Source organism: Physeter macrocephalus, unplaced genomic scaffold, assembly GCF_002837175.3.
Source record: "Physeter macrocephalus isolate SW-GA unplaced genomic scaffold, ASM283717v5 random_730, whole genome shotgun sequence".
In the NCBI taxonomy this organism is placed as follows: Eukaryota; Metazoa; Chordata; class Mammalia; order Artiodactyla; family Physeteridae; genus Physeter; species Physeter macrocephalus.
The window spans coordinates 1-11,086 of NW_021145894.1; the positions used below are offsets into that span (position 1 = coordinate 1).

At 52.5% G+C, this 11,086-nt stretch overlaps 1 protein-coding gene across 1 annotated transcript; it reads left to right on the forward strand.

The window, feature by feature from the left end:
- Window positions 1-6: 6 nt before the first annotated feature.
- Window positions 7-3,428, forward strand: LOC102990423 (insulin-like growth factor-binding protein 2). The gene is made up of 3 exons (XM_028485918.1): window positions 7-110; window positions 853-993; window positions 2,905-3,428. The coding sequence occupies exons 1-3, from the start codon at window positions 42-44 to the stop codon at window positions 3,067-3,069; spliced, it is 375 nt and encodes a 124-aa protein (XP_028341719.1). The 5' UTR covers window positions 7-41; the 3' UTR covers window positions 3,070-3,428.
- Window positions 3,429-11,086: the final 7,658 nt, after the last annotated feature.

Here is an 11,086-nt window from a genome sequence, read left to right on the forward strand (position 1 = left end):
TGGCCGTGTTCCGGGAGAAGGTCACGGAGCAGCACCGGCAGATGGGCAAGGGTGGCAAACATCACCTCGGCCTGGAGGAGCCCAAGAAGCTGCGGCCGCCACCTGCCAGGGTCAGAGTGGGTCGGGTCTGGTTGGAGGGGTGGGAGGATGTGCAAAGGGAGTGTCCCAGCAAGCGGGGATGTGGGCCCCCCGATGAGATCCGTGTCCTGTGTGCCTGCGGGCAAAGCACTTTCCTCTCTGATTCTGCCACCGACATATTCAGTGACCTTCAGGCTGATCCGTTTCTCTTTGGGGGGCCTCAGTACCTTTGGCTGTGAGATGGGCTCTGCATATGGGTTTCTTGAAGTCCCTTCCTTCTAAAACCTCCACGTTTCTGCTTGGCTTCGGGACACAGGCAAAACGATGGACGCTAGAGATATAGATGGATCCACTTGAGCTTGCCCACTCTTGTTGCAATACGCTGCCCTCACTCAGCTACCCCTCCTCTTCTTTCCAGCTCAGCTTTGCTGTCTTGGCCCTGGTTGGGTTTATGGAAGGGAATGGAGGTTGGGCCACTGGGTGGGTGTAGAGATACTCTAGAGGCAGCCACTTGAATTCAGTATTTGCAAGTAGCTCCCATTTTGACCCCTGAAAGCCGTTGACACAGATGGCGGAGAGGAGGGAATACTCATATGCAGGTGCCTTTCTTTAGGGGCGCGGTGGAGCATAATCATATGGTAGTAAGATTGCTGGGCTGGGTGTCCGAAGTTCCTGGTTCCACCAGCTGGCTGTGTGGCCTTGGGAAGGTCCCTTCAGAAGAAGCACGGGCCTGTTCCCACTCTAAGCATCCTCTCCGCGTGCGTGTGCCCACAGACCCCCTGCCAGCAGGAACTGGACCAGGTCCTGGAGCGGATCTCCACCATGCGCCTTCCCGACGAGCGGGGGCCCCTGGAGCACCTCTACTCCTTGCACATCCCCAACTGTGACAAGCATGGCCTGTACAACCTCAAACAGGTGAGCGAGGATCTCCTTGGCCCGGGACCCTGGGTGTGCCTTGTTCTTGCCCCACCACCCGTCAGCCTCTGAGCGGGAGACCTGGTCTTCTGTGAGGAGGCGGGTGGGGATGCCAGCCAAGGGGGGAGGGGATGCCAGCTGCCAGGCCAGGGAAGGCGGGAGCGGGGCTTCTCTTCTTGGCTTCAGGCTTGTCAGAGCCTGACTCCATGTACGCAGCTTACCTGCCAGCGGCGCTTGCTGTCCAGGATAGGAGGGAGCCTCTTGGAGGAGAAATAGCGCCTCGTACCAGTGCTTCTTGATTTTATTGAGCATTAGAATCACCTGCAGGTGGTTCTGGGGCCTCGTCCCCAGAGTCTGTCATTCAGACGGTCAAGCGGGGTCTGAGAGTTTGCATTTCTAACCAGCTCTCAGAGGATGCTGATGATCCATGGATGGCATTTCCAGAATCACTGATTTAAACCATTGACCAAGTAGCCTCTCTGGTTTTCAAGTATCTCAGGGAATGGAGAATCAGGGGTGGAAAAACACCACTTGAAATATTTCTAGAAACAGTAACAGAACAGTGTTATCAGTACATTAGAGAAAATGTAGGAAGTGTAAGTAAAACACCCAGGAGCCCTTTTTCCTCCCCCTTTCCATTCTGTTCATATGCCTTCTAATGATCTATGTGTGTATGCATATTTCCCCTTATCATTATTAATATTGTTTACCTAACCACATAGAGTTTGTAGTGATGGTTGTTAGTGGCTGTTTAACGTGGTCAGTTGTCCTTTCACCTAGTGCACTGCTCACTTCCTCCAGCTCATCCCTTGTATAGGGAGAAAAAGTCTGTGTGCATTTCATCATGTAAGGCGGAGAGAAGGATTGAGATGGTGTGGACTCCACCGGCCATTCTGTTTTCCAGCAGAGGTTCTGAGCCCAGCTGCACACTGGGCTTCTCTAGGGAGCTTTAAAGAATACGGATGCCCGGGCCTCACCCCCAGAGATACAGATTTTGTGAGTCTGGGGTGCTTTCTGGGCACCAGACTTTTCAAAGGCTCCCCTGGTGGTCCTAGTGGGAAGTCAGAACTGGCTTTTAAAGGGTGGCTGTGCAGAGCCAGGAGATGGGGTACGGGGCTCTGCCGATACCCCGGGGGTATCCCCGGGGTATAAACTCACTTCCCCATCTCCTTCACAGCCCAGGCATCTTGCCCTTTGAAATAGGAGTCTAGCGTTAAAAGCTATTTGTTCGTACACCTGCCCTCTAAATGTAAGCCAGCTACTTCGTTTGGAGCTCAAAAGAAGAAATAGTGATCTTCTTTTCTTCCAAACCTTATGGGTAAACGGGGATTTGCAAGAGGAATTGGCTTATGGGTAAGATCAGGGATCCTGGGAGGGGAATGCCTGGGTTGGCGTCTCAGCTGTGGCTCTTACTAGCTCTGTGACATTGGGCAAGTTACTGAACCCATCTGGGCTTCCTTCTGATCGTCCTTAAAGTGGTGAAGTAATGGTACCTACTTCACAAGGTGGTTGAGAGGATTAAATGAGTGTATGTTAGATATGCACTGTAAACGAGCAGCGTATACGACTGCTTATGCCACGCCCAGCACATAGTAGGACCCGAGCTAATGCTGACTTGTATGTGCGTTTTCCGCCTCACACTACGAGTGAACTCCAGTACACTGGGTCCCCGGCTGGATGGGACCTCCCGGTGGATGGGGGCTGAGTCTTTCCATCGCGAGGCATCCCCAGCAGCCTTGCTGATAAGCAGAGCACGGTTCCTGGTCCAGCAGCACCAGCGTGAGTCACGTTGGAGCTTATTAGCCGTGCAGAATTGCAGGCACACCCAGACCTCATGAACGGAGCCTGCATTTTGGTGAGACCTCCGTTTTATCGGGGTGTTCTCCATGTCCTCCTCTTCTCTCTCCTCAGTGCAAGATGTCTCTGAACGGGCAGCGTGGGGAGTGCTGGTGTGTGAACCCCAACACCGGGAAGCTGATCCAGGGGGCCCCAACCATCCGGGGGGACCCCGAGTGTCATCTCTTCTACAACGAGCAGCAGGGGGCTCGCGGGGTACACACCCAGCGGATGCAGTAAACCTACAGCCAGCCGGTGCCTGGCACCGCCCTCCACCCCTCCAAAGCTGGCAGAGCAAGGAGAGCGCTTGCGTGGTGGGTGGAGGGAGGATTTTCCAGGAGTTCTGACACGTGTATTTATATTTGGAAAGAGACCAGCACCGAGCTCAGCACCCCCACCCGCCCCCCCTCCCCCCCCTCCCCACCTTCCCCCTCCCCGGCTGGAGATGCCTGCACCCTCCCTCCTCGAGTCCCTGCTGGGCAGGAAGCGGGTGGTTGCAGTGCGGAGCTGGGGTAAAGGTTTGGGAGAGGGAAAAAAGAAATTTTTATTTTTGAACCCCTGTGTCTCTTTTGCTTAAGATTAAAGGAAGGAAAAATAAAGCACGTTTCTTTTGCCTGAGTCTTTGGGGCCCCCGTGGGAAAGAGATCTCGAGGCTCACCAGCCTCCTTCCCTCCAGCCTTGGCTGGACTCGCGGGGAAGTGGGACAGGCACAGTCTCGGTTTTCCATTCATAACACAGCAGTGAGATGGATGGGGCAGGAAGAGGGGCTACGGAGACTCAAAGTCCTGAATCCAGGTGGAAGCCTCCATTGCAGCCCTAGGAGTCTGGACTCCCAGCTGAGGCTCTGGCCACCTTCCCGCCCTTGGGTGGGCCCTGGGGGAGGAGGGGTGGAGCCCGTGTCTCTGTCTCTCTCTCTCTCTCACATTCGGATGACACTGCAGAGGAAGAAAGGGAGCAGGGAAACAGTGGAATTGGGGTCCTCTGGCCCCTGAAGTCAAGGAGAGTTCCTTTGCCCAGGGGGAGACATCTACTCAGCCCCCAAGGAAAAGGGCTGTTGTGACCTCTGAGAATCCAGGCCTGCTCGCCGCCGATGGGCCTGAGGAGCTGTCTGGCCCCAGAATAGCACGTGTTGACCAATGCCGAGGGACTGGGGAACCAGGCACAGATGTGGGCCCTATTTCTGAAGCACCGTTCTGTGTGAGAGCTCTGCCCGCTTGGTTCTGTTGGCCCCTTCGGCCCCGGCCAATTCCGGGGGGCTTCTCACTTTGCGGGGGGCCGTGGGGGAAGGAGTGCGCAGTGCTTTCAGACCCGCTGTCCACACACGGCCCCGTTGGCCCCATGTCTCACGGTGCCACCCCTCTTCTGTGGCATCTGACCCCTTCCTGCCACGGAGGAGGGGAACCAGAGGCTGCTTTGCCTGATCCACCTCCCTCCTGACCGTCCATTTAGCCTCTCAGGAGAAGCAGAAGGATACCTGGGTCCCGGGCCAGGGGTGAGATGAGTTTCATTCCTCGAAGAAGAAAAGCAGGTCCCCCAGAGCAGACATCCCCATTCAGAGTATCTCGGCTGGGCCAGTAGCTAGTGGCTGGCTGCTCCGGAAGTGCATTAATTCAGTTAATCATCATGAATCCACAAATGAGGTGCTATTATTAGCTCCACTTCACAGATGAGGAAATGGTCCCTGGAAGTGCCCGACCTCCACCGCCCAGGGCTGGGGCCCCTAACTCCAGAGAGGGGATGCTGCTCAGCCCTGAGTTACACTGCCCCCTGTGGGCGGAAGCAGGGCGGATGCTCGGGGAGAGCCTGGAGGGCTTTGGGCGCTGGTTGGATCTGCAGCCCGTGGGTCACCAGTCCCTACACGAATTTTCTTTCGTCTGCTGATGGGTGTTCCCACCACCCATCTCCCACCCCCTCAGCTGTAGTCGGCAGCCGGTGGCTGCTGTCCTGGTTGGGGCAGCCGTGCTGGCTTTCCCAGCAAGGGCAGTGATTTTCAACTTGGCTAACATTTGAATTGACTGGGGCCCTAAAAAAATATTTCATGCTGACCCTGATGCCCCACCATCAGGAATTCTGATCTGATTGGTCTGGAGTGGACTGCAGGCGTTTTTTCTTTCTTTCTTCCTTTCTTTTTTTTAACATTAATTGAATTGATTAAGGTTCTAGTGCAAAGCCAAGGAGTAAGGCAAGTCTGGAGTGGACTGCAGGCGTTTTTTCTTTCTTTCTTTCTTTTTTTTTTTTTTAACATTAATTGATTGATTAAGGTTCTAGTGCAAAGCCAAGGAGTAAGGCAATGAATACTGAAGTTGGAACACCTGGGTTTGAAATCTGTCCCTTACTATTCCATTGCCCTGGAGCTACATTACTCGCCTTCTCTGAGCCTCAGTTTTCCTCATCTGTTTAATGGGGATGATTTCAGCCTCAACAGGGTTGATATCTACTATCACCCAGTTGATAACAGGGTGGTTATTAATGTGAGACAATAGATGTGAATGTGCTTTGAGAACTACAGGAGGAGTGTACCAAATGAAAGGGGTTATTATCATGGGGCCACTGCTGGGGTCAGCCCTCATGCCAGCCCCCACGCCCCAGGGTTGCTAACTCACGGACGTCGTTTCTGTAATATTTTTGCAGCGTACCCCTGAGGACGCCACAGTCTCCCTGCCCATTTCCATGTCACTTGCCTGCAGCCTCCTTGTACTCTAAACCCTCTGAAGAGGTGGATTTTACGGGTATGTGAGCAGCACTTCTGCTACAGGAACCGCACTGACTGATGTGTATACTGTGACCTAGAAACCTTTTCTGAGGGAAAGCTTAATTGCATCCATGTGGGATGATGGTTGGCTGGGCAAGGGATCTTGAAGATGTCAAGCTGATGGCTCACCTTCTGGAATTGTTTAAATTTTAGTTTAGGACGGGCAGTTGACAAACACTGTGACTATACTGCCACTGTGTGGCAGCCTGGGAAACTGAGTTTACACTGTCTCAAAGCGTCATTTGCTTCAGAGGTGGTCCCAGGAGTCCAGGATGAGTCAACTGGGGATGCTTGTTGAACTTGCGAACCACGGGACCTATCCTAGGTGGCCTGTTCTTATGCCCTCCGAATGTGGCACATCACCGCTGTAGCGACTGCATTTGTCAGATGTGTCTGGAATACTAGCTACATGTGATGGGATAGTTGAGAGCATGGGCTTGGAGGTAAGGCAGTCTTGGAACAGAATTTGGAGGCTGCTACTTATGACATGTGACTTTGGACACATTTCTAACCTCTGAACCTTGTTTTCATCCTTAAACGTTGAGATAATTTCTGTCTCAAAGAATTGCTTTGAGAATATAAACTCATTTCTGTCGTATAGTAAGTGCTGCCTACAGGGGGTTAGTACCGTATCCTGGGCTCAGTGTTAGGGTTTTAGGATATGAAGGTGAAAAAGATTATGGTCCCTGTCCTGAAGGGGCTGACATTCTAGTAAAGGGAAGCAGCCATATAACGGAAGTATGCCTGGTGCAATTAGGAGGAACAATTGTCTCAGGAGGCGTGTAAGGCCAGAGCTGTAAGGAGGAAATAGGAATTTGGGGAAAGACGTGGTGTGTGTGTGTGCGTGTGTGTGTGTGTGTGTGTGTGTGTGCGCACACGTGTGGTGGGGTTCAGACAGAGGGACCAGCATTAGCTACACAATGAACGTGGAGACCTGCCGATGGTTGAGGTTGCCTATGGTATGGGAGGCGCAGGGCGAGGAGGGCTCACCAGGAAGGACCTTGGGTGTCCTGATGAAGGATTTTAAGACCGAATGCTCTCAAGAGTCAAGGAAGGGGCTTCCCTGGTGGCGCAGTGGTTGAGAGTCCGCCTGCCGATGCAGGGGACACGGGATCGTGCCCCGGTCCGGGAAGATCCCACGTGCCGCGGAGCGGCTGGGCCCGTGAGCCATGGCCGCTGAGCCTGCGCGTCCGGAGCCTGTGCTGCGCAACGGGAGAGGCCACAACAGTGAGAGGCCCGCGTACCGCAAAAAAACAAAAACAAAACAAAAACAAGAGTCAAGGAAGGAATTTAGGCAGAGGATGACGTGACTGGATCTGTGTTTTAGAAAGTGAAGTCTGACCGCTATGTCTGGCTTGGAGGACACGGGTGGGGATGGAAGGTCCCGGCAGGAAGAAACTGTAGTGATCCAGGTGAGAAGTGAGCGTGGTCTGAACCGGGCGGGCCAGGTTCTGAGAACGGTCAGATAGGAGAGCTGTCAACGAGGTAGCTTATTCCTGAGATTTGGGGACTTATTAGACGTTGGGGGTAAAGGAGGGCTGGGTTTGGCAATTGGGTAGATGCCGTTCTCTGAGAGAGCAAAGGGAGGAGAGAGATGGAGAGGAGGAGGAGAGGGGAGATGAAGAGGGGAGAGTTTAAGAGGGAAGATGAGTTCAAATTTTGTTCGTGGTTTTGAACTGGTGCTTTTAAGGTATAAAGTGAAATAAGACAGGTGAAGTACCTGAGCTTACAGTACAAGTTCAGTTTTGGACACGTTGAACTTGAGCTGTCTGGGGGACTTTGAGTGGAGAAGATATCCTCGACGTTCCCCTCATCCTGACATCCAGTTCATGAACAAGTCCCATCGGCTCTAAACACAAGATACTCTTCCAGACTCTGACAAGTACAGGTTTCTGGTAACCGACTATACTGCTGAACTGAATGAATAAGCATTTTCAGAACTCTAATGGAAAACTGATGAATTCATAAAAGTGCTAACAAAAGGTCAAGATGAAAAAAGAATTAATTACATGGGACTGAGTGAACTGATGAGGATTATAATTTTTGTGACTTTCTGTTTGAATAAAAGAAAAAATCCCACAAGGGCTCAGACGCAAAAAAATATACAAATCAATTTTCACTGCAAATTAAAGGAGCTGTTACAGTGGAGGATTACTGGACTGAATGTCAATATTATGACATAGTATGAGTGTGTTTCGTGTTTGGTAATTGCAATCATTGTTGCTTTTGTTGTGGTCATCCATTTACAATGCTTGGTGTCAGTATATCTCTTGTTAAAAATAAAATACAGTGCGTGTGTTTGAAAAAAGAAAAAAAGATACTTTTCCTATCCATCCCCTTCTCTCCCTCTCCTCTGTTGCCTAAACAGCAGGATAGGGGATGGTTGATGGAGGAGATGGAGGAGCAGCGGGCAGGGAGAGAGAAGGAAGGGGACTGTCCCTTGGAAACAGAGGAGACTGATGGGGGAGGTGAGAGAGAACATGACAGAGGTTGACTCCATGGGGCTTGGGATGAGAAGATAGGACGTTCTCAGAGGCGGGTCTTGGTTTTCTCTGATAGCGAGAAGGCCGTATGAGGAGGAGCCTGAGAGTGTGTTGGGGAAATGTGGGAGGTTCCCCAGGCAGGATTTGGAGGTTGGGGATTCTGTGGTGGTGTCAGCCCACACGATGCTGGGACTTCCTCCAGCAGGGCTCAGCGGGGCTGTGCAGGAGTGACAAGGGGAGGTTTATCCAGGGCCGAGGGGCTGCAGGGCAGGTGACACCCAGACAGGCAGATGCTAACAGTGGAGCCATGGGCTCCAGGATCCCCGGGGAAGAGCCGGGGAGGGTTGATGAATCGAACAGCAGAATAGGGGAGACCAAAGGCTCTCGTTCTCCACTGAGTAAAACACTGACATTGCAGCACCCTCACTCCATTTCTCTCACTGGAATAACCGACTATGCTTGGAATGGGAGAGGGGGATCTTCAGATATTCCATGCGGAACCCTTGAGGGTACCCAGGCTCAGAGAGGGGCTTCGGTGGATGGAGGTGAGACCGTGGAGTTGAGAGTGTTTCTAAGAGTGTGGCCTTGGACCAGCTGCCAAAGCTGGGGGTGAGGGTGGGACACAGCAGACCCCAGGCCCCAGCCCAGTCCTACTGGCTCACAGCGCCCCCCGGGTGAACATGTGGTCAGCAACGTGCTTTGTATGGGTCCCGATGATGAACTGTACAGGGAGGGGTCGGACCAGAAGCACAGCAGCCCGGAGCCAGATCCCAGATGACGCGGGTAGCTGAGCGGGATGTCCGGAGGTGAGGGTTGTAGGAGTAGGGGGCACGGTGGAGTGGGCCCGGGGGTGGCATGGGCCCTGAAGGGGGAGCTAGTCTGAGAAGAATCCTGGCCCACTCCTGGACAACACCCCCCCCCCCAACCACCACCAGGCAGTACGTGGATGAGCAGCTGCCAATGGAGAGGCCAGGAGACAGTCCCGGGGCAGGGGATGCCATGTGGCCTGACCCGGACCACACGGCCTTCCTGCGTGCTGCTCTTCCTGTCCCTGCCCAACACAACTCATCAGCACCCCTGCCCAGGAGAGTGAGGAAGGCCGGTCCCTCGCTGGCCTCCCAGCGCACCTGTCACACCCTCCAGCTCTGCCGTCACTGCCGGGCGCTGGCTGCACGGCTGCGCATCTGCAAAGCTGTGTACGGGCCCAGTGGTCTCAGGGAAGAGAGCTTCAGTGCTGCTTCCGAAGGACACGTGCCCAATGACAGGCCAGCCCCTTGCCAGGCAGGGACACTCCCAATGTCTCTGCTTGCCATGTGACTTGGAAGGGGCAGGGCACCGGGGGGTCCGGGTCGGGCAGAGTGGAGATGCCCCCAACTCCGTCCCCCTGCTGTGCCCATGGACGGAGGCCCTTGTTGGGGGTGGTCAGGGGGTGGTGCATGAAGGGCGGTGCCCTGCTGTGGGCTCGCAGATAAAGAGGGGACATGGAGATGTGGAGAAGGGGCCAGAGGAAGGAAGGGCGGATGGTAGAACAGTGCAGGAATTGTGGTCCTTACGCCGCTGGAGGGTTGAAATCAGAGTTACTAGCCATTTCATAACTTTCCTCTTCAGCGGGCGGAAATGGCAACGGGGTGCTGGGCAGGAGCAGGAGGTACGATTCACCTCTGCCAGAGGTTCCCAGGAGTTCAGAGCTTGAGAGGAACATTCTAGCAATGCCTTCCTTAAAGTCCTCTCTGAGGAGAAGAGACCCATCCTTTGCTTAGGAGTTGACTAAGATCACTTTCTTTAGCAGCAGGAGCTGAGATTAGATGGTAAAAATGATAATAGTCCTCGTGATAACAGCTGCTGAAGCTGCAGGACCACCCTCCCTCCTAAGCGCCTTGTGTAGTGAACTCACTGAAAGGGTTTTGGAGAGATGGAGAAGGGGGCACCTGGCTTTGGGTCTGGGGGCCCCTCTGGAGGGAGCAGGCCCTGGCTTTGCCTCCACCTGGTCCTCTCTCCTTCCGTCTGTCCCCTCTCTCCCTTCGCCTACCTTCCCTGGACCCTCGGAGGAAGGTGACGCAGGCTAACTGAATGCATAACTTTATTAAATAAATGCTTTGTCACGACAAAGGACAAAGATCAAGGAGTAACATAAATTATAAGTTGAATAAATAGTATACAGCAATCTTCACTTTTTTAATAAAACGTGAGATCCTCAGGTTTTTTGTTTTGTTTTTTTTTTTTTGTTTTTTTTCGTTTTTTATTTCCTTACGTACAAAACACTAAACAGGAGGCGAGCTCTTCCACATTCAGGTGATTTTTTCCCCCCCGCTTTTTCTTTTTTTTTCTTTTCCCACAAACAGGTTTTGTTTGTTGGTTTTTTTTTTTTTTTCATCCTTTTCACCAGTAAAGATTATGAGCATTTATTTAAAAAAAAAAAAAGTTGAAAACAAAAAAAAGAGGAGAGAATAGCACTATGGTATGTATGTATGTCAAATTATAAAGTACTACAGTAATATGTGCTGTGGTTATTGCTGTCTAAAAAACAAACAAACCGGTAGGCAACTCGGAATCTGAAGGAATCTTGTCTGACAACTGTCTATCCGCGTGGGCTACTGTGTGATGCTGGTGGTGGACGGTCCGGGACTCAGGCTGGTGGCCGAGGACCAGAGAGGCGGGGTGAACGGGTGCAGGGCGGCTGACCACCCTCACCACCCCTTTCTCCCATCCAAAAAAAGTTAGCGAGGAGGCCAGAGTCTGTGGAAATGGCTAAACTATATACTCCATTAGAAAACCAAGAAAGTATGTTTATAAAAAGACACCAAAAGCCTATGAGAAAAAAAAAAAGTGGAGAATAGTGCAAAATAAGTCTTGCACTTCAGTGGTTTTAAAAATAAAGACAGTACAACGCCCAGGTTGCTGGCTGGTAACCTCCGTTCCCTTGGCCCACTACCTCTCCAAATAGACCTTTCTCTTGGAAGCCAAATCTGTCCTCTCCGAGACCAGAGGGTTGCTTCTTCTTGGCCCACTCCTCTCTGCAATT